The sequence below is a fragment of the Pagrus pagrus genome (assembly GCF_965226575.1).
Source record: "Pagrus pagrus genome assembly, chromosome: 4".
Classification (NCBI taxonomy): domain Eukaryota; kingdom Metazoa; phylum Chordata; class Actinopteri; order Spariformes; family Sparidae; genus Pagrus; species Pagrus pagrus.
Window position 1 is genome coordinate 4908282 of NC_140188.1, and position 27371 is coordinate 4935652.

Sequence of the window (27371 nt, forward strand, 5' to 3'; positions counted from 1 at the left end):
ATAGTAATCATAGAATACATCACATCCCACCACTGTACTTGTTGAATCAGTCAAGGTGCTTACAACTGAGGCCTCTGAGCGAGTCTATTCTACCTAATGTACACAACGACCTTACAGTCCCAACCCCAAAGAAAAACAAAACAAGACCCCGTGCTAACCAATCTGTAGACGTGTCTCGGCCTGTGAATGAGACGCCACCAAAAAAAAAAGATTAAGTGCAATGAACAATGTATTGAAGAGTATTTTTGTACCAGTTGCTCGCGTTAAGAAACTAAACTGAACTCGACAAAGTGTTGGAACTGAATCCTGTAGTGTGTTAATGTGTTCGATACCGAGCAGAAAAGATAAATAGGAACACAAACTTGTCTTTGAGCAGCAGCACGTAGCTCACAGGTGTGACATTTAAACGTGCGTGCTGTAGACTGTTGACCCTGTGATAAGAAAAAGAGACACGTTAACTTGAAAAAGATGAATGGCAGTAAGTCTTTGTTTGGGCACAGTGGCAGATGTGTTTGCTGAATGTTGCTTTAAGTATGAAGTCAAAAAAAGCTGCTATTTTAAGTCCTGTCCGAACCCTATTCAAACTTTCCCACCACCTCTTAGCAATCTATGAGGCGGTGTGGCAGGATCAAACAATCCTTCAACGAGTTTTTATTCCACCCAAGGTGCTGAGGATGCTGAGGAGTGAGTGAGGAAGGTTTTTAGTAAGTTCACAGCTGGGCTTAAAGATAAATTCACCCCAAGACATCTTTTAAAAAATACTTCTGGTGATGAACCTTGTATTTCTGTGTCTATTTTGCTGATTGGTGGTAAATTCTTCTACTTCCAGCGAAATAACTGGCAAAAGGTGGACTAAAAGCTATTTTCATCACAGCTCCAACAGATTCGTTAGCGGGAAGATTTTCAAAATCAAAATATGTCAACATAAAGATCTTTTGTGTGTGTGTGCGTGTAAATCAGAATCAAAGAATGGCCTTTTGTGCTGCCTTCACTTTGCACCAGTGTTTAACAATCAAGCAAAGTGAATTATATATATCAAAGAGGTAGAGACACAAGTTACTCTATAAAAATTTGACTCACAATTTTGTGTTGACCTGAAAAACTGATCTTTAATCCTTATAACTGTTGATATCGATCTCTTCTAGAGCTCCACTGATACTTGATTTTTGGGCTGATGCTGATATTAAGAAGTAAAAGGTTTCGATATGGATATATCTGCTAATATACACACCGTTTTTGCAATGACCCCTCAATTATGCTTATCAAACACAACAATGTGTAACAGAGGCAGGAAGTCTAACAATTTGACAGTAATTTTTACTGCAGTATTGGCACATATTAGGCATCATACGCCGATACTGATCTATCTGTGATAGGCCAGTATCGGCTGAGAAATATCACCCAGAGGACATAGCGTGTGGGCTCTAGTCTCTTCTCCTACATGAAGAACTAACTATTGAATGCAACAAGCTAACATCTGGTTTTCTATGATATGTTGAAAGATGTCCTAAAAAAATGTAAGGAATCAGAAAGCAGGGTAGATGTTGAGGAAAAAAAATGAGAACATTGAAAAGTAAATGGTGATGAATAATCACAAAATAACTCATGAAATGCGCTGAGCATCACAGAATGATGACATCCTGACAGTGTGAGAGAATCTGTGGGGGGATTTCTCTTTTAAAAACCGATGTGTTTTCCTTAAAATGAAAGATGTGAATACATACAGCACACTCTGGAAGCCAGTGTCGACTAGTTATACTACAGTCCCTTCAAATATAGGATCACCTGGTAGACCTTGAATTATGGCAGAATGAACCTTTCAGAAGCTTCACCAGATTATTTACATTTTAGGTTTAGCCAAGAACTTTTTAGCCAAAGTGACTTAAAGTGAGTGAACAGGCAGCAGGGTTCAGAGTCAGGTCACACGACTGCTGATGAACACGACCCCTGACCTCTCGCTTACGGGATGGTAGTCTTCACTACGAGGCCAGCCTTGGTCCACTTAAGAAAAAAAAAAAAAAAAAGAAAAAAAAAAAAAGACATCCTGTCACAACGGCGGGAAACACAAACTCAGTCGGTCACTAACCCTCCCCTCACACACACATGCACACACAACCCCCACAATTCTGCAATGCATAGACCTGCACACAGACACACACGTTCACTCGATGGTGCAGATATACAGAACTAGTAAAGCCATTGCACACAGTTTGCTACTCCTGGTTCAGAAATGGTGTTAGAGTACAGTACTGACAGTCATGCGATCACAATTGCAGGCCCCATTCTTACATCTTAATAAATGTGCCTTTTGATTTGAGTAATCAATAACTTATGATTTCTAAGTAACTCTGTGTTAAGTACTATTTACTTTTTGGTTATTGATTTCTGCCAATGTGCATATTTTCAAATGTACGTATTTATTAGTTTCAAAGTAATTAATGAGATATTACCTGTTTATTTATTTATTGAGATATTTATTCTGATTCTTTATTTTTTTGAGACAGGTTTTTATCTTCCGTGCTGTCTTACTTCTGACTTTGTGCCAATGTGCTGCTTTGAGGTGTTACATATCGTGGGTTTGTATCATTATTAAACCCTCACTCTATATTTTAAAATCAGTGTCAACTTCTCTCTCACGTGTGCATGTCATCAACTCACTGTGCCTTTTCCCAAACACTGTATGCAAGTTGTATCCTATAATCATTCCACAATGCGAAGGAATCTGAAAAGAAAAATAATTATAATTGTGTTTCTTTTTTTGCCAGCCTTTGAATATGTTTACATTGTGGAACAATTATTTTGCAGGGTGTCTGCAGGTCACAAAGTCTTAAAATGCCTTTAATTTTGTAAACATTTGGCCTTCCAAGTCATGAAATAGTCATAATTGCCTAATTTTCCGTCTTTTAATTAATTTTTGTCTGAACAGGTGAAACACTTGTGCGCTGTGTGAAAGTGCACCTTTCTGATGTTACAAATCTTCAAACCTGCCGCTGAACCTAAGTCTTTTCACTTTATACTTACCTGTTTGCAAACTGTAGATTAACTTAACTACCTCTAAAACTCATATCCCTGCATAAAACCTACCTCTGCATGGGACCAAATATATACTACTTGCCTTTTTTACTTACCTGCAGTGTTTGAATAGGAAAAATCTTACACTTGGTTAGAGATCATCTTAGAAAAGGTCTTTAAATAGTATTAATTGAAGTGTCTGAGACCTGTAGACACCCTGTTTTGGGAGCGTTTTCTTTGAGAGGTTTGTAGAAGGCAACGGCAGATACATCCGGTGACCATTGGAGGGAGCTAATAACGCTTTAATAAATTTCCTCAAGTATAAAAGGGAAGACGAACAGTGACACAAATGTTTCATAAAAAAACAACAACTTTATTCTATAAACTGAAGTCTTTCCTTTACAGAACAGAGATGTGGTTGGATGTTGTCCTTTAGATGCTGTGCTCAGTTAGTTGGTAGAAAACATGTGCTGCCTTTTATGTTTGAGGATCTCAGTGGAGGTGAGGTTCAGGTCTTCATTACAGACATCACAGTGATAAACTCTGGTAAGACTGGACATTGAGGAGGGACCTGCCTTTCCACTTTCTGGCTCTGAAAACACACAATCACAATTAGTCTAAAATTATTCATCTCTTTCAAACTTACAGACGCCAAGTATCAAGTCAGACTCAGATGTGTTTAAGATATCTAATATCAAAAGACACCTCAAAATTAATATCAATATAGATATTTCCTGACCTTCCTCTATCTGCTGCTGTTCTCCAGCTGGCCTGCAGGAGGCCTCGTGCTGCATGCGTTCCAGAGGAGTCAGAGGCATGTAGAGGTCACAGTTAGGACAGCTCCAGAAAGTGCGTAAACACTCGCTGTAGAGATCCTTTGAGTCCTGCACATCATACAGTGGAAACACGAAGGTCAATGACAATAATACTTTGGTCAGGTGTGGTGATCAGTTTATATGAGTTTGAAATGGGAAGCTAAATGGTTTGATATAAACATGAAATGGACAAGACAGCTAGAGCTAGCTAGCGATTATATTGTCATCTGCCTTTTAAAAAAGGAAGGAATATTGCCAGGGAAGTAAAATTAAGCGCTGTTAAATACGACAATTCTTCTTTATGTATGTTTACTGCAACAGTTCACCTGAACTGGCCCTAAAAATACAAAATATCCTCTGAATAAACATAAAGGGAATTTCATTTCACAGCTCACAGCTTAAACATTCATTTTTCATCTCACTTAAAGGGAACGCTTTTCTAGACTGACACAGTTTCAGACAGACTCACAGCCAGACAGTTGTAAGTGAAGGAGCTAGTGACACGCAGGCCTCCTTTAATGGGGTCCGGCTTTGCCTCAGCTCCTGGAAACAGCACGCTCAGACCCGGAGCCTTGATGTGAGACAGCTCGGACTCAGACTGAGGGCCAATGAACAGGTTCTGGGTCTGGAAAGCTGTGAGTCTCCGTAGGCTGTAACTGACCTGGGAGGGGAGGTAAGAAGTACACAGAAGTACAGAAAGAGTCAGTTGATGAGGCCGTAAAAAGATGAATAAGTATCTGAGTCACTGAGAATGCCTGGAAAGTAGAAATGACCAACAATACAGTAAGGCTGCAACTTATGATTCGTCGCTGTTGAATAATCTGTCAAGTTTTTTATTGATTACGTTATTTGTTGGTTTTTAAAGTGTCAGAAAAAAAACAAAAAACATACCTTTACCAAAAGATAAGAAAACCCCGAAACAGCTGTTAAAAAGCACTGCATTAGTACCTCAGTGTAGAGCAGGTAGCGGACCAGGCCTTCACTCAGCTTCTCCATGACTTTGCGGGACACTCCTTGTCCCCCCATTGTACTATTTCCCAGCTGGGTCAACAAAAGGCGCTCCCACTCAGCCCTATGTGTAAGAGCTGTGGATAGTGTCTTCAGGGCCTCCTCTGGGTCCCTCAGCTCCACCTCCAGCCAGCCATCCACCACCAGACGTGTACAGTCAGCGTTACTGTCCACAGAGTTTGCCACCAGCAGCAGAGCCTAGTGAGCACATTCAGACACAAATGGGATTAATACTAGTACATGCATGATGTGTGAATAGGCCAGAGCTGGGAACTATGAAACAAATCATGATACAAGTACAATATGCTGCCCACAATAATGACGGTATATTATCCAGATGTTTTGGTGACACATTATATATTTTACATATTTACATATGCAAAATTGGGTGAAATTAATACAAAAATCAGGTTAAAATGGCAAAGTCTGGCAGGGAAGGGACTGCTGATGGGAGCCATGACTAGCAGCATTCCCAGTTCACATACAGCTGGGGACCTTTGTAGCCTTTAATTTCCCTTCTCTCTCTCTGCTTTACGTTTAACAGCTTATATGCATTTTCTGCCCATCACAGTTTTACAAATAGGAATCAGTCTTATACTATATTTTCACACTGCATTATCACAGAAATATTAGTTAGTTAATAAAGTTAATAAAGTTAATAAATCACAATTTGTGAAAAATAACTTGATAATAACAAAAAAGATGTGCCAATAATGTTGCTGTACTGCAACCAGGAATTGATAGTGGATCACAACATTTGACTATTTTTTCCTTCTACCAGAGTTGAGTTAGTATCAGACAAACTGGATCATATAGATTTACCATCACTATGTCGAGTTACTTTAACACAACAAAGAAACTTAACCCAAGAAGATAAAAAAAAAGTTTGTGATGGGAACAGGGACACCCCACATCTGGTACTGACTTGCAACGCAGGAACTCGCACACAGTTGGTCAAATATGGCTTGTTGGTCTCCAACAGAGTGACGAAGGCTAGCAGCTGGTGTTTGCTGCTGTCCATCCTGTCAGGCCCTTCAGACAGGAGAGAGGGACAAGGAGGGAGAGACAGATGAGACATGGTAAAACACAGCACAATAGTAAGAGTGAAAAGAAGAGACATATGAGGAAAAAATAAAATTACACATCAGTGGATCAGGAGGCAGAGGAATAGATTGTACTTGAGTATTTTGGGAGTGCATTTCTTGCAAAATTATAATACGCCTATAAGTCTACATTCAGTATTTGAAAAGACGTTGTAAAAGAGTTACCCATTTCTCTGGTGTCATTCTCAGGGACTTGTAACACCTCTGGGTCACTGGCAAACACGCTGGTCGGGTGGATCACCACTCCCTGCTTGTTCCTTGTGTGAAACACCTACACAATGTAAGATCACAAAGTGGAAGATTTAATCCGACATCATTTTCTCAACCAAAATTTAAACAACTGGTTTACTGACACGAGGTTTTGCTCCTCGTTGTATCATTATTAACTGCGCTGGGTGCAGCAGCAGGCCTGACCTGCTCAGAATCCTTGCGGGTGGAGTTGTGTTCATCAGGCAATGCCAGCTGAGGGTAGAGGCCTCTGCAAATCAGCAGCTTGAGCAAAGCCTGCTGGCGGGAGGACAAGTCCTGACTGACGTTCACCGCCTCCTGCAGCTCTGATACGTTGTGACGCAACTTGAACTTCACCTCCTGTTGCAGACCGAACAGCATCACAGAGAGATCATTCAGAGTTTAACTGCAGTAATGACTGCAGGAGTAAGAGGCAGATCAACTACATTTTTATTTCATTGTTCTTAGTGAATCATATGTGTACCACAAGATGACACAACACACTGATTGGGTGGGGTTTTAAGAGCGTGTGCATAGAAGTTGTAACCCTCTATATATTACCCAGTATGGTAACGTAGATTTCATATATATTCATTTATTTTTTTAAAGTTAAATGTTGGTGGTGAGGGTAAGGGCTGCTGTGTATCACCCTCTTTCCATGTAACTCTACTCTGAGTTCACCTGTATGTCCACGTTCTGTCCTGATCTCTCTTTGTCCTTTTTGCCTCTGCCTGCTCCTTCTGTGTCTGATCCTGAGGAGAACTCTCCGTCCTGGCCCTCCTCCAGCTTCAGGACTTTACGTCTGGTGCTCTCCTGCTGCTCGTGATCTCTCTTCAGCTGATGCAACTTCCTCCTCTCCGTTAGCCTCTCCCTACGCTGCCCGCGGTCACCACCAGAAGAGGTGCTGTACTCTGATTCCAGCAGGCCGTGGCTCCTCAGCAAGTCCTGTTGTTACCCAAAGAGTAAGCTCATATAGAAGCAGTGGTCACACTTAAAAATCTTTACTCATAAAAATGTTAGTACTGTGTCAGTAGCCTGCCTTAAACTGTCTACGCAGGTTGACCATCTCATAAAGTCGCTGCTCCTCCAGGCCTCTCCTCCTGCACCACTTCCTTGAAGCACCACCTCTCTCTCCTTTTATCTGTTGAGTTTAAAGATGAACAGGTTTATGTACAATGAAGATATGGTAAATGGACTTGCATTTTCTAGTCTACTGACCACTCAAAGTACTTTACAACACTCGTCACATTCACCCATTCACTTCCCATGTAAGGTGCCAACTGCGCATCAGGAGGATACTTCGACATGCCGGGGATTCGAACCAGCGACCTTCCAATTACCGTGACCAATTCTACCTCCTGAGCTACAGCCACCCTAAGATCATCCAAACTGTGTTGAATTTGTGAATAATAAATGGCTACTGTCACATACTGTCTGCTTTACTGACCTCCATCCAAGCATTGAAGGTGTTGAGCAGGGTGAAGGGGTCTCCCTGGTTGCTGTGCAGGGGCTGCCGGGCAGTGGCGCAGTCTGGGTTGTGCTGGGAGCTGCGGAGGAAAGGTGACTGGACGCTGAGGGCTGCTGCTATTGTCAACATGGGCTCCTCCAGCTTAAACAAAGAGCCCAGCACCAGCATCTTCCCTGAATGAACGCAAACACACACACATACACATTTACCCAAATCTAACTGCTGGTTAAAGCTGCTACTGTTTGTGTCGCAATTTGATTCTCCAGTATGTCCTTACCAAGTTAATTGTGATAATTTGCATCATTATTTCAACTGAAAGAGAGCAAGTCTGAACTGATGCTATTAAAAGTTTATTCAACCATTTACCAGTGCATGTGTTCTGTTGTCAGCTTCATGAAAAAATGATTTAAAAAACGGATAAGAAGCAAAAAATAAACTAAAACTGGGTCTGGTGTGGGGATTCTTACCTATGACCACATCCACAGGCAGTTGTGCCAGTAAACTACCAATAGAGGTCAATTCACCGCGACTGTCTAGCGCTCCCTGTTCTTTCAGATACGTAACTGCAGTCTGAATACTAGCAGCTGGAGGTGGATCGATGAAGACAAAAGAAAGTGGATCTCCGAGACACATGCTCTTCATCTGCAGGAACAAAATGGCACACATAAAGTTATTGAAGAAACTGTAGGATTAAAAAGAAGAATTGCTAGTGTGTTTTCAATGGGATTATGTTACCTGAAGAATTAGTGAGTCCAAAGCCACTCTGTGGATTTCGGGCACAGGATAAGGGGCGAAGGCGTCGTAGTCAGACTCAGCATACAGGCGGTAACACACTCCAGGACCTGTACGACCAGCTCGACCTTTCCTCTGCTCAGAGCTCGCTCGGCTGATCCAGAACTCCTGCAGACGTTGCATCTTGGCCTTAGGATCAAAACTCATCTCCTTTACCTTTCCTATATGAATACACAAAAAATATATTTATATGGTTGTTGTTGTGTTATTTTTCAATTCCTCTAAAAGATCAAAAGTTTTGGTTTCTTGCACCCAGCTACAAATGTACTACCAGTTCCATACCTGAGTCAGCAACAAAGCGCACCCCATCGATTGTAACTGAGGTCTCAGCAATATTGGTAGAGATGATGCACTTTCTCACCCCAGGAGGAGCAATGTCAAACACCTGAAAAACAAACATGATGACAGAGAATTAAAAATGATAATTTATATCCATCTAACATATCACATTCAAACACCATTTGTCCATTTGAATCCAAAAGAAGCTGACTGTGCCTTATCCTGCTGGGCCAGTGAGAGGGTGCTGTGCAGGGGTAAGACTATCCAGCGACGTGTATGTGTGGCATAAACCTGACAGGCCTCCTGGATGGTGGAGATTTCCGCCACACCGCTGAGGAAGAGGAGCAAGTCGCCGCGCTCCTCTGGAGGGTAACGCTGATCGATGCCCTGCAGGATGCGCAGGTACGGTCTGGGATCAAGTTTCTCTGAACGGGAAGCCTGCTCCTCAGGTGGAATAGGCTGGTATATCACCTTGGTACAGGGAACAGAAAAAAATTGGATGTTAGTTTTGAAACACTATTTCCTTGTTTTAGGCTTTACATTTGTTCTGCAGGAGACAAATTACATATTTACATCTGCTGCTCACCTGTATGGGAAACAGCCTGCCTGGTACCTGCAGCACAGGCGCACTGCTGAAATAGTTGGAGAAAAGTTTGATGTTGATGGTGGCGGACATGAGGATGAGACGCCGGTCCGGGCGATCTGCCACCAAGGAGCGCAGGACTCCAAGAAGGAAGTCACAGTGGAGGTGTCTCTCGTGGACCTCGTCCACAATCACCACCTCGTACTGAGCCAGTGTCCTGTCCTGCTGGATCTGCCGGAGCAGCAGCCCCTCAGTCAGGAACAACAGTTTGGTGGCCGTGGTCCGGGTGGTCTCAAAGCGTATCTGGTGCCCCACCTGAAAAACATGACTACATTTTGTGAGGTCTAATGCAGCTTTCTTCTCTAGATACATTCAAATCAAGTCATTGCTGCAAACAAATTAAGAGAATATATGACTAAATCTGCAAATAACAATTTTTATTTTCATTAACTTTTGACAAATGTTTTCTGTTTGATTTTCGAGCTTTAGCCCTCAACACATTACTCGAGTTCAGGTGATAGCTTTAAAGTTCTTACTTGGTTGCTAACAATAATCAATTGCTCAATAAGGAAATTTTTATGTGAAAATAGCAGAAAATGCTGTTTTCAGCCTCTTAAATATGAAGACATCTTACTTTTCTTGCTTTTTTGCCTTGGACTTTGAGAAACTGAATTCACTATTTTCTGACATTTTATTGTCCAAATGATTAATTGTTAATCCAGAAAATAATCAGCAACGAAAACAATCCTTAGTTGCAGCCCTGGAGGTAAAAACTGTATTTGATCTTTCATGACAAACCTTTGAGCCGAACTGATTGAGACTCTCAAAGCTGACCCTCTTTGCAAGTGATATACAGGCGATACGTCGAGGCTGGGTGCAGGCTACGTGGTTGAAGCCAGCTGAGATAAGATACTGAGGCACTTGGGTGGATTTCCCGCAGCCTGTGTCCCCTGCCACCACAACCACAGGGTGAAGTCGCACCAGCTCCACTATCCTGTCCCGGTATTGGTAGATGGGCAGGTTCTTCTGCTCTCGGCGGAGCTTGGCCAGTTTGCCAAAACTCTGTCTCTGACTGAAGTCCAGGAAATGCAGGAGGGCCAGGCGGCAGTCCGAGATCTCTTGACTGCCTGGGCCTGAGGACCTCTTTTTGCTTCTGTGGTCTGACTTCCCCAGGCGCTCCTCGACATCCCTGGTGCACACAGACACGTTAATCCGGTAGCGAGCATCATACTCTTTAGGGAGGCCAAGGTCTACCTTCCCAGTGCCAGACCTCCTCCGGTCTCTCTCTTCGTCTCTGTCCTCTTTTCGGCTGGCTCCGGACCCAGACATGTCTCTCTTTGTTTTAAACCTCTGGAAGCGGTCAAAGAAAGCCCAGAACTCTCTGTGCTCCGGGCTGCCAGCCTGGATGTAGTCATGCTTGCGGAAAAAGATCTCGTCCAGTTGGGCTCGACACTGCGGACTGTCCCAGTCCCAACTCCGGCTGTCTCTCCTCCTGTCGGAGTCCATATTTACTGTAAACTACGCAAAGTTTATTTACTACTAACACATTACATCTGCATGTTTACAAAAATGTAGCAGTTTAACAATCCCGATTGTTACCTCTAAATTGGACAAACACAGCTAGCTAACAAACTCAACTCAGACTAACGTTAGCTTACAACGTCAAATCCATTTTAAACCCGAACATGTTTGAAATTAATGTCTGAGACAGTCGGACAGCACAGTCCGAAATATTGTCTTTCACTGCCACATGTAAGGGTTTTTGGACAATAACATGTTACGACTGTAAGAAAAGAATAACCGATGAATAAACACTGAACTAATACTGCTTCATCTGCTGCGAGGACCAGGGGAACAATAATACGGTGGGACCGTTTCCGCTCCGTTCTTCAAAATCTTCCGGCATCGCTTGACTCGTACTGGTTCCGGGGGAATAAAAGAGTTGCTGGAGGAAAAAAAAAAATCATGGTTGTCATTATAACTCATGAGTATAAACAGGAGGCACAACATGAAGATATACAAGCAAGCTTTTTCAAAGCATGGTGCCCACATTACCCACAATGCAACTTAGCCACTGAGTGACATCACTGGAGGCGTTATCAAAGTACATGCAGCTTCCTCGGGAGCCACAAAAGGTTTTCACCTGTGCAGTAGCTAGTACTCCCCCAAGACCTGTAAACACACTTGAATGTGTAAAATTGTCAGAGTAACCGTTTAAATGAAAATGTAGAGAATTGGAGATTATATTAGAAGTATTTTATTTAAAAACATCCGATATAAAATACACATTTAGACATTTGAAGCAATTTAAACGGGAAGGACTACTAATATTGTGCTGAATGGAAAGGAGGTCATATAAGCATATTAAACATGAAAGATTAAACTCAAACAAAACCTACTACTTAACTCTGTGCTAGATAGAAAGTTCACATCTGTTAAAATAAAAATGCCATCCATGATTAAAAGGATAACACTTTCACACCACTAACTTTTCAGGGATTTCTGCCGAGTAAGAAATCAATAATAAAATGCGTAATATACCAAGCCATAGGAGGTAGGATGGGATGACCTTGCTGTCATTGTGTTTTTAATTTATAAAATTTACAACAAAGACAACAAGAAAAAGTGGTGAGAAATTCTTGGCTGCTGATAAAACAAAGGACTAGAACAGGAGTACAAGGAAGCACATTTCATATGTGTACATGTGTAACAATCACGCCTAAAATCTATTTCTTGTGAGGCACATAACATTGTTCTCCATCAAAACACACATAAACAACAATGGCAAAAACACACAAAAATAAAACCTTTATTTACAATTAAAACATTTCATCAACCCTACCCTCGTAAAATCACAGTGGACATAAAATGTGTTGGAATTGCTCTTCAAGCAAACAGTGCAGTTTTCACTGCAGCTATGACTGGGAGTCAGGCCTACTAATCCAGCTGGAAAGATGTGTTTTACTGGAGCCAAAATCTGTACTGTGGCACACTTATCAGCCCGTGTTCATGTCCATGTACTTGGCCGTGCTCGACCATTTTGCAGCCGTCTACACTCCCGTTTTTTCTTTGATCCAGCCGCGGAATTTGGTGACTGTTGTGTAGATGCCGGGTTTGTTCCTGCGAGCGCAGCCATCACCCCAACTGACCACTCCTGCCAGTTGCATACGAGTGCCAGACGGACTGGACAGAGGACCGCCAGAGTCTCCCTAACAAAGGACAGAGAGGTACATGTGTTGGCAGAGAGGTATAACATAGGTGCTCTGTGGGGCATAACTTGCATTACCTCCACAAAACATTTTGTGAGACAGTTGTTCTTTAGAGAGAAAGCAGGACATGACTGGGGTTCAAGAGGCTTTCATCACCTGACAAGCGTCGACTCCTCCGCTCAGCACTCCAGCGCACAACATCCGAGACGTGAGCTGTCCATTCATCAAATCGTTACAAACCGAATGGTTGATGATTCGGACTTGGGCCTTTTGGAGCACTGTTGCAGCAAATCCTGAATAACACACAAAGATACAAACACACCATCATGCTAAAGTTTCTCCTGACAGCTCGATAGTGAAGTTGCATGGTGTGTATAAGCAACTACATGGCATCTGTCTGCAGCTCAAATATGATAATGACAGTGAAATGATACTGACAACGCAGTAAAAAAACATAATCATCATTTGTAAAACATTGGCTTTTGAATTCACAATAAATTATGTTTTTTCCCAATTAATTACAGATCTGCAGAGCCTACAAATATTTTTCACGGATAATTTGAAGATGCCTTTCATTTAGGAGTTAAAGTTTTTATCTCCAACTGCCCTCCAGGGGACGCAATTGCATCTTCGGTAAAACCACCAATACTACTTCTATTACCCCCAAATCAAAAAATCTCAAACAAGATACTTTAATTGATTGTTGATAGCATTTCACCAGCTGGATATCTTAGCGATTCAAATTATGTTTCAGTATTTGTGGCTTGTTTGTGGGCACTCACCTCCTTCTCGGGTGGCTCCCCACCCAGTGATCCACACAGTGTTACCAACTGGAAAAACGTGTTGGGAGGCAGGCAAACAGATGGGCCTGATGTAGTCTGTGTAGGTGACCGGACTGTCGAGCTCCATCAGGGCGATGTCATTGTCAAAGGTGAATGAGTTGTAGTTAGGGTGGGCTATGATCCGCTTCAGGCTCCTCTTCACCACGTTGCGTCCAGTGTTTCGCTGGGTGTGCAGGCCGAGCTGAGCTTCCCATTTGTCGGGCTGGGACAACCTGAGGAGAACAGATTGCAAAGTTTGTTCCAAATGTTGGAAAAACACATCATGTGGCATCAGCATAATATTAAAAATTGGTGAAAACCTGAGTTAGGCCATGGTTCAGTCCTCGTTTACTGAGCAGACTGTATCCAAAGTAAACTGAATGTTAAAGGGCATTTATTAAAGGCAATTTCAAGGCAAAAATAACAGTTCTGATGAAAACTCCTCATTCATTTAGCATGCCACACTTCCCCTGTTATAACACTGGGCCGCTCCTCCAACTTTGGGAACCCCTGGTCTAAAACATGCATCTCTAACTTGCAATAGTGGGCTGGAAGGGTTTCATGTGTGTTAAATTATTCATGCACACACCCAAGCATTGTATTGTCAGTATAAACACAGAGGTCTAAGGTTTCACTTTGCATGTGACAAACCGTTTACAGTATAATTAAAGTCAACTTAACAACAGCCGACTGGCTTGTTCTTACCTTATTCAACAACTTATTTACGCCTTTCAGCATATTTTTAAGTTTTATCAGCTCTATTTATCATTTTCTTAAAGAAAAGTCTATAGAGTGTAACACCAATAGCTTTTGTTGTGTCTGTGTGAATACTGTTTAACTGTATTTAAGACTATTCATTGCCTTGAATGAGGATTAATTAATCTAAGTAACTTGAGCCCTTTCATTCATCTGAAAATGGCTCAAGATGAATACGGCCAGGACAGTTATCACATACATTTACAGGCTGTCGAGGATTAAATTACGGAAACAAATACTTCATGAGCCAGGTGTGTAGGAGAGGAACAAGTAGGCCAACTGTTAATAATCTGTAATTTATTCCTCAGCAGTTTGTAAATGTGTGTGATAACTGTCTTCAGGTGAAGAAGTATCATGTGTATCTATTTAAAGAAGCCCTGTAACTACGTGTTTTTATCCTGGCCTTCTGAGTTTGAACCCTGATTTGTCACATTATGCAGACAAATAAAAAATAAGTTGCCTGTGAGAACATGAAGCATAAAGTGAGATATTACCTTAGCCCGCCTTCATCTTGCACACAGTGGGCAGCAGTAACGAGCCACTTTGGACTGATGAGGGACGCTCCACAGACGTGACCAACAGATTTGACTTGGAGGCTGACCTGCCAGGGAAACTCCCCTTCTTCTGCGTTCTGACCGCCCACAATACGTGACGTCTTGAACATGCTCCTCCCGCAGTCTGCAAAGCAAACAATCAGTCAGTCATTGGGCTGGCTTGTCACATCTTGTTGTGATGCCTGAAGTGGGTGGAAGTTCACATCTGTTTTGTCATGCAAGGTAACAATGCAGGGGCGCTCCGTTGCGTGCGACCCTCTACAGCGTGCACCGTCTTTTAAGTGTTTTTTTATTGTTTTTACGTCAAGTATATGTTGTGAAGTTGTCTGTCAGCGTCGGGTGAGTGTGCAATAACTTTCGGGGATCAAGATGTGGACCTCGGGATGGATTATGCAACTTTTTGCACTTGTTTTTATCTTGGAGCTTGTCTGTAGCTTCTGCCAAGGGGAGAGGAGTGCTCCTCGATATGGCGACCGCATTGTTGTCAACAGGAAGCTTCTCCTTTCACTGCAATTCTCCACGGAGGGGGAGATTCCGACCTCTATACCTGCGGAGATTTTTGTCCCTTTTCACCAGGGCTCGGATCTCCAAGGGCGACCCCCGCGGAGGAAAAGGGGCAGGAGAGGAGGCATTAAGCGCAGAGCGAAAAAGTGTTGCCTTGACGACCGACGCCGGCTGCCCCCCCTGCCTTCAGTCTTCCTGTCAAACGCGCAGTCATTGAGGCGCAAAATAGACGAGCTGGAGAGCCTGGCGAAGTACAGACGCGAAATTAAGGAATGCTGCCTGCTTGGAATAACCGAGACATGGCTGACAGAGAGTGACCTGGACGACGAGATGGCGCTCACAGGATTTGGCTGCCCCATCAGGCTGGACCGCTCTCGTGATGTGACGGGGAAGAGTCGCGGAGGAGGTGTCTGTTTCTATGTAAACCAGAGGTACTGTAACACCATCACTGTGAGGGAGAAAATATGCACTCCTGACATTGAACTACTCTCCATCTCTCTACGTCCCTTCTACCTTCCACGGGAGTTCCCCCAGCTGTTCTTCACTCTGGTTTATATCCATCCCCGTGCCAATGCCACTGCAGCCACCCAAGTGATTGAGGAGCTAGCACATAGGCTGGACTCAATTTGTAGTGATGCTCCCAAGTTCTTCATGGGGGATCTAAATCATGTCCGCCTAGACAAAACCTTAAAGACATATGAACAGTATGTGGATTGTCCAACCACACAGAAAAATACTACACTTGATCTATGTTATGGGAACGTAAAGGATGGCTATAAGTCCATTCTCATGCCTGCACTGGGGGCTTCATACCATAACAGCATTTTCTTATTGCCAGTATATGAACCATGTGTCAGACGACAGGAGAAAGTGATAAAAGCTGTTAAGCTCTGGTCAGAGGACAGCATATCCTCCCTCCAAGCCTGTTTTGAATGTACTGATTGGCAATGCTTCTTTGACAGTTGTGGCGATAATATTGATGAACTCACTGATACAGTTTCGTCATACATCACATTTTGTGTGGAATCAGTGATTCCAACCAAGCTGGTTGTTGTTTTTCCAAACAATAAGCCATGGGTATCTAAGGACCTTAAGTCAGTCATCAATAAGAAGAAAAAGATCTTCTTTACTGGCGACCCTCATGAGATAAAAGCTGTATCTAGAGAGGTCAAGGGTGAAATAGCCAAAGCCAAAAGTAAGTATAGGGAAAAAATAGAAAATCAATTTGCAAATGGTGACCTCAGGTCAGCCTGGCAGGGAATTAAATCCATGGCTGCAATTAACCAGTGTGGGAATGAGCCCAAAAAGGCTATTAGTGTAAATGGGGTAAACGATGACTGTTTGCCTGATGTCTTGAATACTTTCTTCTCACGCTTTGAAAGGTCTGACTTTATTCATGATGTCTCCAGGTCGAGGAACTCCCTGACACCCCAAAATAATATTGAAATATCCCATGAGCAGGTTATGGCTTTATTCAAGAAAACAAAAAAGAGGAAAGCTCCGGGTCCTGACAGTCTCTGTGGTCACACACTTCACCACTGTGCTGAGCAACTCAGTGGTGTTTTTACTCATCTTTTTCAAATGTGTGTCGACAGCTGTAAGCTCCCTACTATTTGGAAATCTTCCATTATTATTCCCATTCCTAAGGCTAAAAACCCCAGGGAGCTTCAAGATTTTAGACCCGTGGCACTAACTTCTCTAGTTGTGAAAAACCTTGAGAAAATCTTGAAGGAAGAGGTTCTCACTCTGGTCGAGGGCAAACTTGATCCACTCCAGTTTGCCTATCAAAGCCACAAAGGAGTGGATGATGCCAAACTTTTTATTCTTGATAATATTTACAAACACCTGGAGAAACCCAAATCCCACATCAGAGTCTTATTTGCTGATTTTTCTTCAGCTTTTAATAAAATGCAACCTCACATTTTAACTGAGAGGTTAGCCTCTTATTTTAATTTGCCTGATCAGCTTCTTATGTTGTTTTTAAACTTCTTAACGGACAGGACACAGCAGGTTTTAGTCAATGGTGTCTTGTCTAAAACCCTGGTCTCGAGCACAGGTTCTCCTCAAGGGTGTGTTCTTTCTCCATTGCTTTTTATTTTATACACTGACAGCTGTAGGTCTCTTAAAGAGGACAGTTACTTCGTTAAATTTTCAGACGACACAGCTTTGCTCTCACTCCTTCAGGGCACAGAGTCAGACCATGGACGGGCACTCCCAGACTTTGTGAAGTGGTGTGACGATAGCTTCCTGGACTTAAACGTCTCTAAAACGAAGGAACTTGTCATAGATTTTAGGAAAAACAAGGCAAACACCACAGTCAGTAGGATTCATGATGAGGATGTTGAGATTGTGAACTCTTATAAATACCTCGGCACCGTGTTTGACTCCCAGCTTAAGTTTAACTTCAATACTGAGTCAGTAGTCAGACGGTCCCAACAGAGAATCCACTTGTTGCGGAGGATCAGCTCCTTTGGCGTCTCAAAACCCATTCTGTGTTCTGTGTATCTGTCCTACATTGAGAGCCTCCTTACTTTTTCCTTCATCTGCTGGTTTAATAGCCTGGCAGTGAAAGACAGGAACTGTCTAAATAAAATTGTAAATGTCTGCTCTAAAATCATAGGTACACAAATGACAGATCTAAACTCTCTTTGGGAGAGACGTGTCCGTAAAAAGGCAAAAGGCATTATTAATCAGGAGCACGCCCTTCACAAAGAATTTGTGCTGATGCCATCAGGACGGCGATATAAGCAGCCTCTTGGGAAGACCTGTCGGTATTCCAGGTCATTTGTGCCTTCATCCATTCGGCTGCTAAATGCAGAGAACTGAGCCAGAAATGTGTGCAATGAAATAGTGTTCTGTTTTATTTATTATAATATGTCTAAGTATGTATGATTTATGTTGTATGAATGTTTTTTATGACGGTGACATCTACTGTAGAAACTGAATTGCCCTTTGGGGATAAATAAAGTATTCTTCTTCTTCTTAATTAACAGTTCTTAATCTGAGACAAACATACATGCGTCCACTGAGTTTTTGTTTGACATACCGCAGTTGTCCTCGTCGGATCCATCTTCACAGTCTTGCGTTCCGTCGCATTCTGGGTTCACTTTGCTGATGCATTTATTGTTTTTGCATTTATATGTAACATCAGTGCAGCGTACATCAGAGGCTACAGAGAGAGGGAGGGAACAACAATCAAATCTATGAAACAGACACCTGTATGGATTCCTCCAGTGTGAGGAAATACATCATCGACAATTAGTTCACTAAAACGTGCTCTATACACACGAACAACCAGTTTTAAACGATATCATTTATTAGAATAAGTGACATTTTAGCAGTTCAGGAGAAAAAGGTCTTACTTCTCCCACAGTCGAGCTCATCTGATCCATCTCCACAGTCGTCTCTGCCGTCACAGCGTTTCTTCTCAGAAACACACTTGTTGTTCCTACATGTTACTTGTCCAGATTGACATCCACCTTAGAAAACAAAAGAAACAGACGGGTATGAGAAAACTGACTTTTCAGTCCTCATTTGAAATATGTCCTCCATCAGCGTCATCAGGTCTTACCACAGTTCTGCTCATCTGTGCGGTCTCCACAGTCATCAACGCCATCACATTTCCAGAACATGGGCTTACACAGTCCATTTTTACAGCTGATATCCTTTGCATTGCACTCTGGAGGGAAAGAGAGTTAAACTCATTTTATGCACTAATGATGTAGAGAGTAATTAGAAAAGAAGTATGCGTATTATCCGAGTACTTACTGCACTTTAATTCATCACTCATGTCTCCACAGTCATTCCAGCCATCACATCTGAGATCTGACTTAATGCAGCGCTGATTTGCGCACTGGAACATTTTCGGACAAGCTGTGGAAGACAGGGTTAACGTGAGATACACTTCATTAATGTCGAGAAGTAACCATCATCAGGGAGGAGGTTAAGGTAACTTACGGTCTTTGACGTCAATGGCCTCGAACTCTGCATCAAAACCTCGGTCCACGTAGGACGCATCGGAGTGAAACACCACGCTCATTTTGTTGTTGTTGCTGGTTTCTGTCACTGTTCCATCAGGTTTTTCTCCACAGAGTCTGAGGATGAGACGCACAAGAAGCATTGACATGTCTGCTTAGTCATGGAAATCCTATCCTGTGATTTTTTTAGATGGACAAGCACGGACTCACTTCTTTCCGTTGACTGCCACGTAGTCTTTGCGACAGTCCTTGCTGTTTTCCTGCCCGGGCTCAGACAAGAGGAACTTTCTGAATGTCACCTTCACTGCCTTACCAGCAGGGACCTTAATGATTGACAGATAAATAAAACGTAAATGACACGTTGACAAGAGGCCTTCTGAGGAGCAAAACAAAACAGCGTGTGAAACATGTCATATGGCTGTGTAATGTGTCGATTGAGCGCGGAGGTCTCACCTCGATCGACCACTGACATAAAGTCCGAGGAGGGTAGTAATTTGGGAAGTTGGGGGAAGAGAAGTTGCCCTTTTGACCCGACAGCTGGCCACCACACGTCGTACCTGTTTAAAAAAATTGTTTCTGTAAGCATTTGCACAAATATTAAACATTTCTGGTGCAGATTGTCAAAGAAAGGCTCAAGTGAGCTCTAATCAGGACTCCCTACCTTTACTTCCACGTTTGACTTGTGTGACTTGCGCTCTAAACCCGGGATAGTTCTTCTTGTCGTTTGTGGCCATCGTCACCAACATGACATTGCCAGAAGACAGAAAGGTCAATGGTTCACTTGGTGAGTAGTACCCACACATCCTGTAGAGAAAATCAACAACATGAATTTCCTATATGATCTGTTACCTGATGTGATGATTGTGCGACAGTAGTTACTTGTGGAAAATTGTCTTGAATTGATTTTTATCATCTATAAAACTGACTTGTAGATAATACCTTACTCTGACATGGAAATGTTCTTATCTCTAAGCCAAGTCGAGACTTGACATTCCTGCTGATTATTTAGGGGTTTTGCAGTTTGGGACGCGTATGTGTCCAAGCCTGTGGTGAATTTTGTGTGAGCTTTATGAACAATGCAGGTGCAATCAATTTAAGCTGATTTAGTCCAGATAAAATACAAGGATGGTTCCTATGACATGGATTGAGTTTAATCATAAAAAATGACATATTGCTGTTCTTTCTCTGGAGGTTCCTGGTTGCTCTGACTGCATGCTGTTATACTGGTTTGGAGAGCACATTTACATTCTCATAATTTGAGCTGAATTGCTGCCAGATTTAGACAAAAAGGGCTGTTATTTTAGCATTAGGTACCTATATGTATGGTATAACAGTCAGCATCACAGCATCCCACCAGCAGAGGGCATTACATGCAAGATAAAGTTCTCTCTATCTAAATCTAAAAGCATGTCAAATGTACCACTGTATGAAAACAAGACTGCAGCGGTCAGAGGAGTTGTTTGTCTGCTCGAGGCTGTAATCAGACGAGGTAAAAGGCAAAACTTACTCCTCCATAACGCGGCTCTCGATGGCCACCAGGGAGTCGTAGATTTTGACAAAGTCATTCTTGCAGTTCTCTTCCAGATTCATCGTGTCAAACTCCAGCTTGATGACGTAGTTGGGGTCTGCTCTCAGCTGCCACTGGATGAAGGTGTTGGAGGAATAAGGGCGGTTGGGGAAGCCGGGGGACTGAATCTGCCCCAGGTGACTGGTCCTTGTGTGCTCAGAAAAGCTTAAGAAATCTGTGAGAGAAAGAAACACTGTTAGTGGTGTTCATATTCAAATTTGTTGTCTACAGAAGCTCATTGCTGCCATGCCAGAGGAAGAAAAATGGATCGATACCATGTTATGACGTGATAAAAGTTAAGTGTTATTACAAGATATTTTCCATGTTATTACATCATATAAACTTCACATTATTTCCAGAAAATTTTCTCGTTATAACATGAAACTTTCATATTATAACCTGATAATTTATATTGTTATAACATGAGATGTTTCAGGTTATAACGAGATAATAAAATGTACAAACTTTTTGTTACAATGTGGAATGTTTTATCTATTTATTTGATGTTTATTTGCATGGGAACAAGTAAGTAGCCACACACCAAAGTGAGAAAAGTTTCTTGTTATAACAGGACAAGTTTTATTTTTGTAATAATGTAAAAATGTCTTATTCATGTTATAATGTGATACTGATAAGTTTTTCTTTTTCCTTGCATCATAGCAATACACTTCCGTAGCTGTCAGCCAACTATATGTCAGTGAGAAATGTTCTCAGCATTGGTAACATGTTACAAACTCCATGAAATTTGTTAGCCATGATTTTAATAAATTGCTGTGTTGGTTTAAAGTTGTATAGAAAAGTTGTCAAAAATAACTCCAGTAGAATAAATAATAGACGGAAGTTGTGAACTTACTGCTGAATGATGATGAAAACAAGCGGGTGTCAAGTGCTGTGGGATGAAACACAAAAACAAAGAACACAGACAGAACTTAGATGTGGAGCCCGAGAGAAACCACAAGCAAAACAGCATGAAGGATATGGATCGGATCACAAACTCTACCTGAAGACGTCACGTCTTCAAGCACCAGAGCGTTGCCAGGTCTTTTCAGCGCACGCTGCTCTTTCTCCACTAGCTTGTCCATTGCAGCCATGGCGTTGTCCACAGACGCCTCCTGACCAGCAGGGACTCTGAACTCAGACAGGTAGTAGGCAATGACGCTGCCTTCACTAGGAGCAATGACACAATAGTTGAATATTATAAACATGTAGCAAAGTAAAAGACTGATGTGTTCTGATGTATCAGGCTCTTACTGGTCTTACATTAAGTTCTGTGAATTGATCAACGATGGCAGCAATTTAATAGCTATTTCCCAACCACAGGTCTGTAAACATGTTGTGATAATTCTTCTCAGATTTTCTATAAATAATAGCTGTTAATGCAGCTAGATAAATTAATTTGTCCGGGTTAGAAGGAAAAGTTGTAGTGTTTTATTCTTAATGATGTCTTTTTGTTTTGATAATCATATTTTTCCACACTGTGGCTCTATGCTCTGACCAAATGCTCTTTGAGTTTTTATTACAAAAAGAAAGACTGAGGGTAACATTCATTTATGACTAATACTCAAACACATTCACACAACACCAGGCAAAGGGGTGCAGCATGTAAAACCTTTGATAATAAATTGAAGGGTCATTTATTTTTTCCTTTTTGTGTAATCCTGATCCAAATATCTCACTGTAACATAAATGCAACTGAATGAAATGCTACAAACATTTTTAAAATTTCATCATCATTTTTTCCCCTTTATCTCTGGATATATGATGTAACATTATGTCTCTTTTTTCATAGCTATCCCTTGAAAATCATTTAAATTCACTATGGATCAATCTACATGAAAGTGTGGCTGAGAGACTATATTTTCGGTACAAGATATTTTTTTAATGCTGTTGTTGTCCATCATTGTTTCAAGAAGGGACTGTGGACGTTTGTCTCGCAGGTTCAGTCTTAGTTTCAGTTTGAGTTTCAGAATTATTACACTCCTACTAAACACCTAATTACTCCGACTTCACTGACTCACCTGAAAGCCTGAACTGTAGAACCGACGTAGTATTTGGCCAGCTGTGGACTTTTGGAGTAGATGATTTTAAGCTGAAAGAGACATAACAGAGAGTAACAGAGCATGAATGAAGATAGTTTGGAAAAAAAAACGTTTTTGACGACAGGGCAGTAGTGTGGAGGCCTGAGCAGCAGTCTCACCTGTGACGTCACCTGCTTGGCCAGCGCCTTGAACTCGGAGCTGTTGGCGTTCTCGTATGCGTCTTCAAACACCTGGTTGGTGATACGCATGGAGCCAGTGTACATCTTCTTGACTCGCACATCTTTACGGACTGCGGGATCACACAGACGAGACAATCAGTTTCCCCTTTAATTTAATAACTTATTCCAAATTACAGCAATCTTAGTTGAGCTGTATTAATTATCTATTGTTGAGTAAGTACATTGTGTCTATCAAAATGCCAAATGCCAGATTGCTAGATTGTTTTCAGTCAGGTCACTTTCACTCAGTTTACATCCTTTTTCATTAATGTTTGCTCTCGTGTCCCATTAATTTAATCAATATCAAGGAAGCAGTTCTTACAGTGGAAATGCCAGACCAGCAGTCCGGTCATGAGTGCAATGACAGCAGCGAAGATAACCACGCCGATCACAGCTCCGACTTTCCCTGGACCCTTTTTCTTCTCAAGCTTTTTGTTATCCGACGCCGGCAGGAAATGGACCGACGTGTCCCAGTCATTGTCCTAGAAGACAGACAGACAGACAGATGGATGAATTACTATATCAAATAATAATTCCAGGCCTGTTTCAGAGGGTTTGAAGACATCTGTGGACATAAAGCTGCAAAATTTTCCCAAGGACGATGCTCAACCACTCACACTGTTGAATGTTTGAATCTTTAAGATGGAACAGATGCAACCGTTTGTTCTCTCGAGTAGATAATCAACTGAAGATAAGTGACAGCAGCAGGCAGCAGGTATGCTCTTGTGTATTTTAGGAATGTCCCTGCCCGTGGTTGCACACACAGTTTAGGTCAACCAGAGCAACTGTGCAACAATGACAAAATGCTTTTCTTCGGCTCAGAGCTTTTCAATCAGAATCGGGATCAGCTCTATTGGCCAAACATGTCAACACATACAAGGAGTTTGACTTTCATTTTAATGTACGTACACAGGAATAGACATGCTGCTCAGAACAAGGACGACTAAAGCTGAACAAATAAGAACAAAATAAAAAAAAAAGAGAGATCTTTTTGAAACCGTCACTGGATTAGAAGGAAACACTCGGCATGAGTCACGGCTCTGTGGTTACGTTTAAGAGGTGAGCCACGGGGGCGGGGGGAGGGAGTACAAAGGTTTCACCATGTAAAATCCCGTCAAACCTGCTGAAAGCAAACCACTCACAGATCTGAAGTCGGACACAAGTTTCTGTGAGTGCTCGCTGAACTGTACGAGGTTAAAGGTCCTTCGTAAACTGGAAACATGTTACGTCACGAGCCAACGAAAGATCATCTTAAAACTATTCTACAAAACATTTAAAGACGTCACCCTGGACTCTGAGCTGGACACTTTCCATTATTTTCTGACATTTTATAAACCAAACAAGGACTTGTTTAACCTAGGAAATAATAATAATGATAGATGAGTTGATAACGAAAATAATCGTTAGCTTTCTCAGGTTTCTTCCATCGTTGTTTTTGTCTGTTAAAAGTTTTTCCTCACTCGTATCGAGGGTCTAAGGACAGAGGATGTCGTTCACTGTACAGATTGTGAGTGATTATCATTGTGATTTTGAGCTACAAAAATAAAGTTAATTTGATTTAACGTGTTAGTTGCAGCCCTACTTACCGTAAAAGCTTTGGGATGTTATCAAAATCATTCCTATGACCTGTAAGTGTTTACTAGGAGATCATCCGCAGAACTATGACATCAACCATTTAATGAACCGCGCTGTTACTGCCTGTATAAGCCGGACACTCATGACAAGAATAAATTACACTGCACCTATAAGGGCCGGCCGACAACTCAAGCGTTAAAATGTAACGTAAAGGTGACTTTTAATGTGCAGGTTTGGCACGTGTCATATTAAATTCTCCTTTTAGAGGCTCTTTGCAGCGTCTGTCGGGTCGATATTCCCTTCACTTTCTTTGTGTACGACTGTTTTGTTTATTAACCAAATATTACATGCATACTGCATTCACTGCCTGAGGTGTTTTCTAAAAGTTACAAGCTAGAAGTTAAAGGACAATCGATCGTAAATGAAGAAACAGAGGGAGCATGTCATAACTCCACAAGAAACAAGATGAAGTCTGGCTACAAATCAACCAGAAATTAAAATATTAACTCTTAATGAAGCCTGAAATATGGGAGTAAATCCAGATTTTAAGATGGCAATGTCATTTTGATAAAAACATCCTCTATACACACAAAACTCGGAATTATTCGAATGATATTCCTCATTTGTCTTTCACAGCAATTTGTTTTTAATTTGCACGGATGACAGAAACATGCTCCATTGTGCCCAGGACGACAAATCCTCTGAGACTGATGGTCAATTTTCACATAATGACTTGTGTTTAATCACCATACTGTGATGCTGTGCAGTATCTTGAATCGGTGTTAGTCTGCAGAGGAGGAGGACGCGAGCGAACATGTCACAACAGAGCAGAGGAACCTGAAGGAATTCAAGTGTCAGCCATCAATGGCTGCCTGCTTTCTGAGGACATTTACAGAGGAAGCTCGGGGACGTGCCCTCATTTTTACATGACAAGCATCCCAGAGAGACACGCCTCAAAATGAAAAAGGTCTCATTCAAAATGTTGTTCTGTTTTAAAGGTGTTTAGAAGGAATATCTACTGTACGCTGCGGGTGGGAGGACGTCTCAATATATTATGTCCATGTGCTAACTTTGTGGAAAATAGTTTCAAGGAGCTTCAAGGCGTGTGCAGCCGTTCATGGACTCTGTTAGCAGGATATCTCAAAAACATGTTGCATTTATTAAGAAATCTGGTGGAAAGTTATGCAAAGACATGAAACCTAAGAGTTTACTTAAGGAATTCATATGATTTGTGCTAGTTTCTCATGAACTACAACTCTTACTTCAATGAAAAAATGATCTGGCATATGTACCCTATGATTTATAATCATCTAGATGCAGATTGGAGATTTTCTTATATCAATATAACAAATTTTGCCATTTGTGTAGCTTAAGAAGACGTATTTTTCATTGGAATAAAAAGTTTGCAAATTAAATTGCTAGCACAGCCTCTAATCAGAACAAAACCAGAAGCTTGGCAAAGAAATGAAAGCGGGCCTTTAAAAGCTGGATTTCTTTATCGCCTGGTAACAGGTTTGTCTTTGGGCAGTTGGGACCGTTGAGGTTAAAACACCCTCAATTGTTTTGTTGTGTACACTCACAACCTTTCAAGTGTTGTATGCATATGTGGAATGAAACAACACAGGTGACCTACCTGCTTCATGTCTGACAGGGTGGCTTCATTTACCTAACCCACATTTATTTGATCAGTTGACTTCCTGCCTGATCCTGTCTCCCACTGTCCCACACACACACACGTCCACAAACATGTAGTCAACACTCAGCAGGAGAAGACAGAGCCTCCACCTGAGCTGTGTGACCCACACAAGAGCAGGTTTCTTACCGACTTCGGGGTGTATCTCAGTCCACTGTCCATGTAGTCCATCCTGGACCAGACTGCTCAAATTAAAACCAGAACGACCTTCACACAGCTGAGCTGCTTCTCCTCTGCGTAATGTGGTTTCTGTTGGATGTGCGTCGAGGTGAACCTGCAGGCCTGGTCGCCAAGAGCTGACTCCTGTGTTTGAACTCCACCTGCGAGCAAACAGATATATCTAAGATATATCTAGGAGAGGGTTTCGACGAAGAAGCAAAAAAAAAAAAAAGCCTCGTAGTGTTTGTTTGATAAGTGACTCTCCGGTCGAGATGTTCGCAAACGTCCGTCTGACCTGAATATGTCGCCTGGCTGCTTGAGTCCTGCGGAGGGAAACCAGGCGAAACGGCAGGAAAAAAAAACTTTTTCCGGGAGCTTCAGGTTTCTGAGGGCGTGTCTCCACCTCCATACACCTGTAGGACTTCCTGTTTACCTGAAACAGGTGAAGAGAGCTTTTCAAAATGGAAAAAAACCACGACAGAAAATACTAGAATAAATAAAAACGCACGTTAACTCGGTTACGTCATGTTAGGAGGTTTTAATCTTTAGTTGTAGTGATTTGAAGCGGGACTATATTTTATCCTGGACACGATTTTAATGAGTTTCAGTTGAGTTTAAATACATAAACGTTACATGTATTAATATTTATCATATACATGTTTTTAAGCAGTCAAATATTGATATAAAGAGGGTTTCACACCACCTGTGTTTAGTATCAGTCATGTGCTCTTCTTCATGCTGCCTTGTTTGTGCAATGCACTGATGATGATGATGATGATGAGTCATCATGAGCTGTAGGTTTCTGTTTATGAAAATGGCATCCCCCGAAACGGAAATCCCCCAATCTGAAGCGATTAAATGAATCAGTATAGACTGTTAATCCGCTGAACACAGGCGGATTGATACCAGACAGCACTATTTATTCTGTAGCCCTCTGGATGCAGGACAACCAGGGGCCAACACACTTTAAAGTTAGAGATTAATGAAAAGAAAACAAACTTTAATCCAAAC

The 27371-nt window shown here is 41.9% G+C and overlaps 2 protein-coding genes across 3 annotated transcripts; both read right to left on the reverse strand.

Moving 5' to 3' along the window:
* Positions 1-3371: 3371 nt before the first annotated feature.
* Positions 3372-11133, reverse strand: dhx34 (DEAH (Asp-Glu-Ala-His) box polypeptide 34). Its single transcript, XM_084351366.1, has 16 exons — positions 10087-11133; positions 9292-9603; positions 8922-9176; positions 8709-8811; positions 8370-8587; positions 8102-8276; positions 7614-7807; positions 7206-7307; positions 6848-7111; positions 6353-6526; positions 6104-6209; positions 5761-5867; positions 4776-5033; positions 4297-4488; positions 3752-3896; positions 3372-3604 (listed from the first exon to the last, which is right to left on the reverse strand). The coding sequence occupies exons 1-16, from the start codon at positions 10792-10794 to the stop codon at positions 3462-3464; spliced, it is 3456 nt and encodes a 1151-aa protein (XP_084207492.1). The 5' UTR covers positions 10795-11133; the 3' UTR covers positions 3372-3461.
* A 396-nt stretch (positions 11134-11529) lies between these two features.
* On the reverse strand, positions 11530-26722 carry st14a (ST14 transmembrane serine protease matriptase a). Of its 2 annotated transcripts, XM_084352047.1 has the most exons (20): positions 26656-26722; positions 26331-26521; positions 23256-23415; positions 22874-23004; positions 22695-22765; positions 21677-21843; positions 21530-21565; positions 20617-20851; positions 19771-19913; positions 19563-19666; positions 19320-19432; positions 19090-19226; positions 18901-19005; positions 18704-18811; positions 18495-18611; positions 18179-18301; positions 14569-14752; positions 13280-13551; positions 12654-12790; positions 11530-12497 (listed from the first exon to the last, which is right to left on the reverse strand). In XM_084352047.1, exons 2-20 carry the CDS (start codon positions 26370-26372, stop codon positions 12339-12341), a joined length of 2544 nt encoding a protein of 847 aa, XP_084208173.1. In that variant the 5' UTR covers positions 26373-26521; positions 26656-26722; the 3' UTR covers positions 11530-12338. The 2 variants fall into 2 exon arrangements, with proteins under 2 accessions (XP_084208173.1, XP_084208172.1); XM_084352046.1 differs by having other exon boundaries at positions 26331-26694.
* Between the last annotated feature and the right edge of the window lie 649 nt (positions 26723-27371).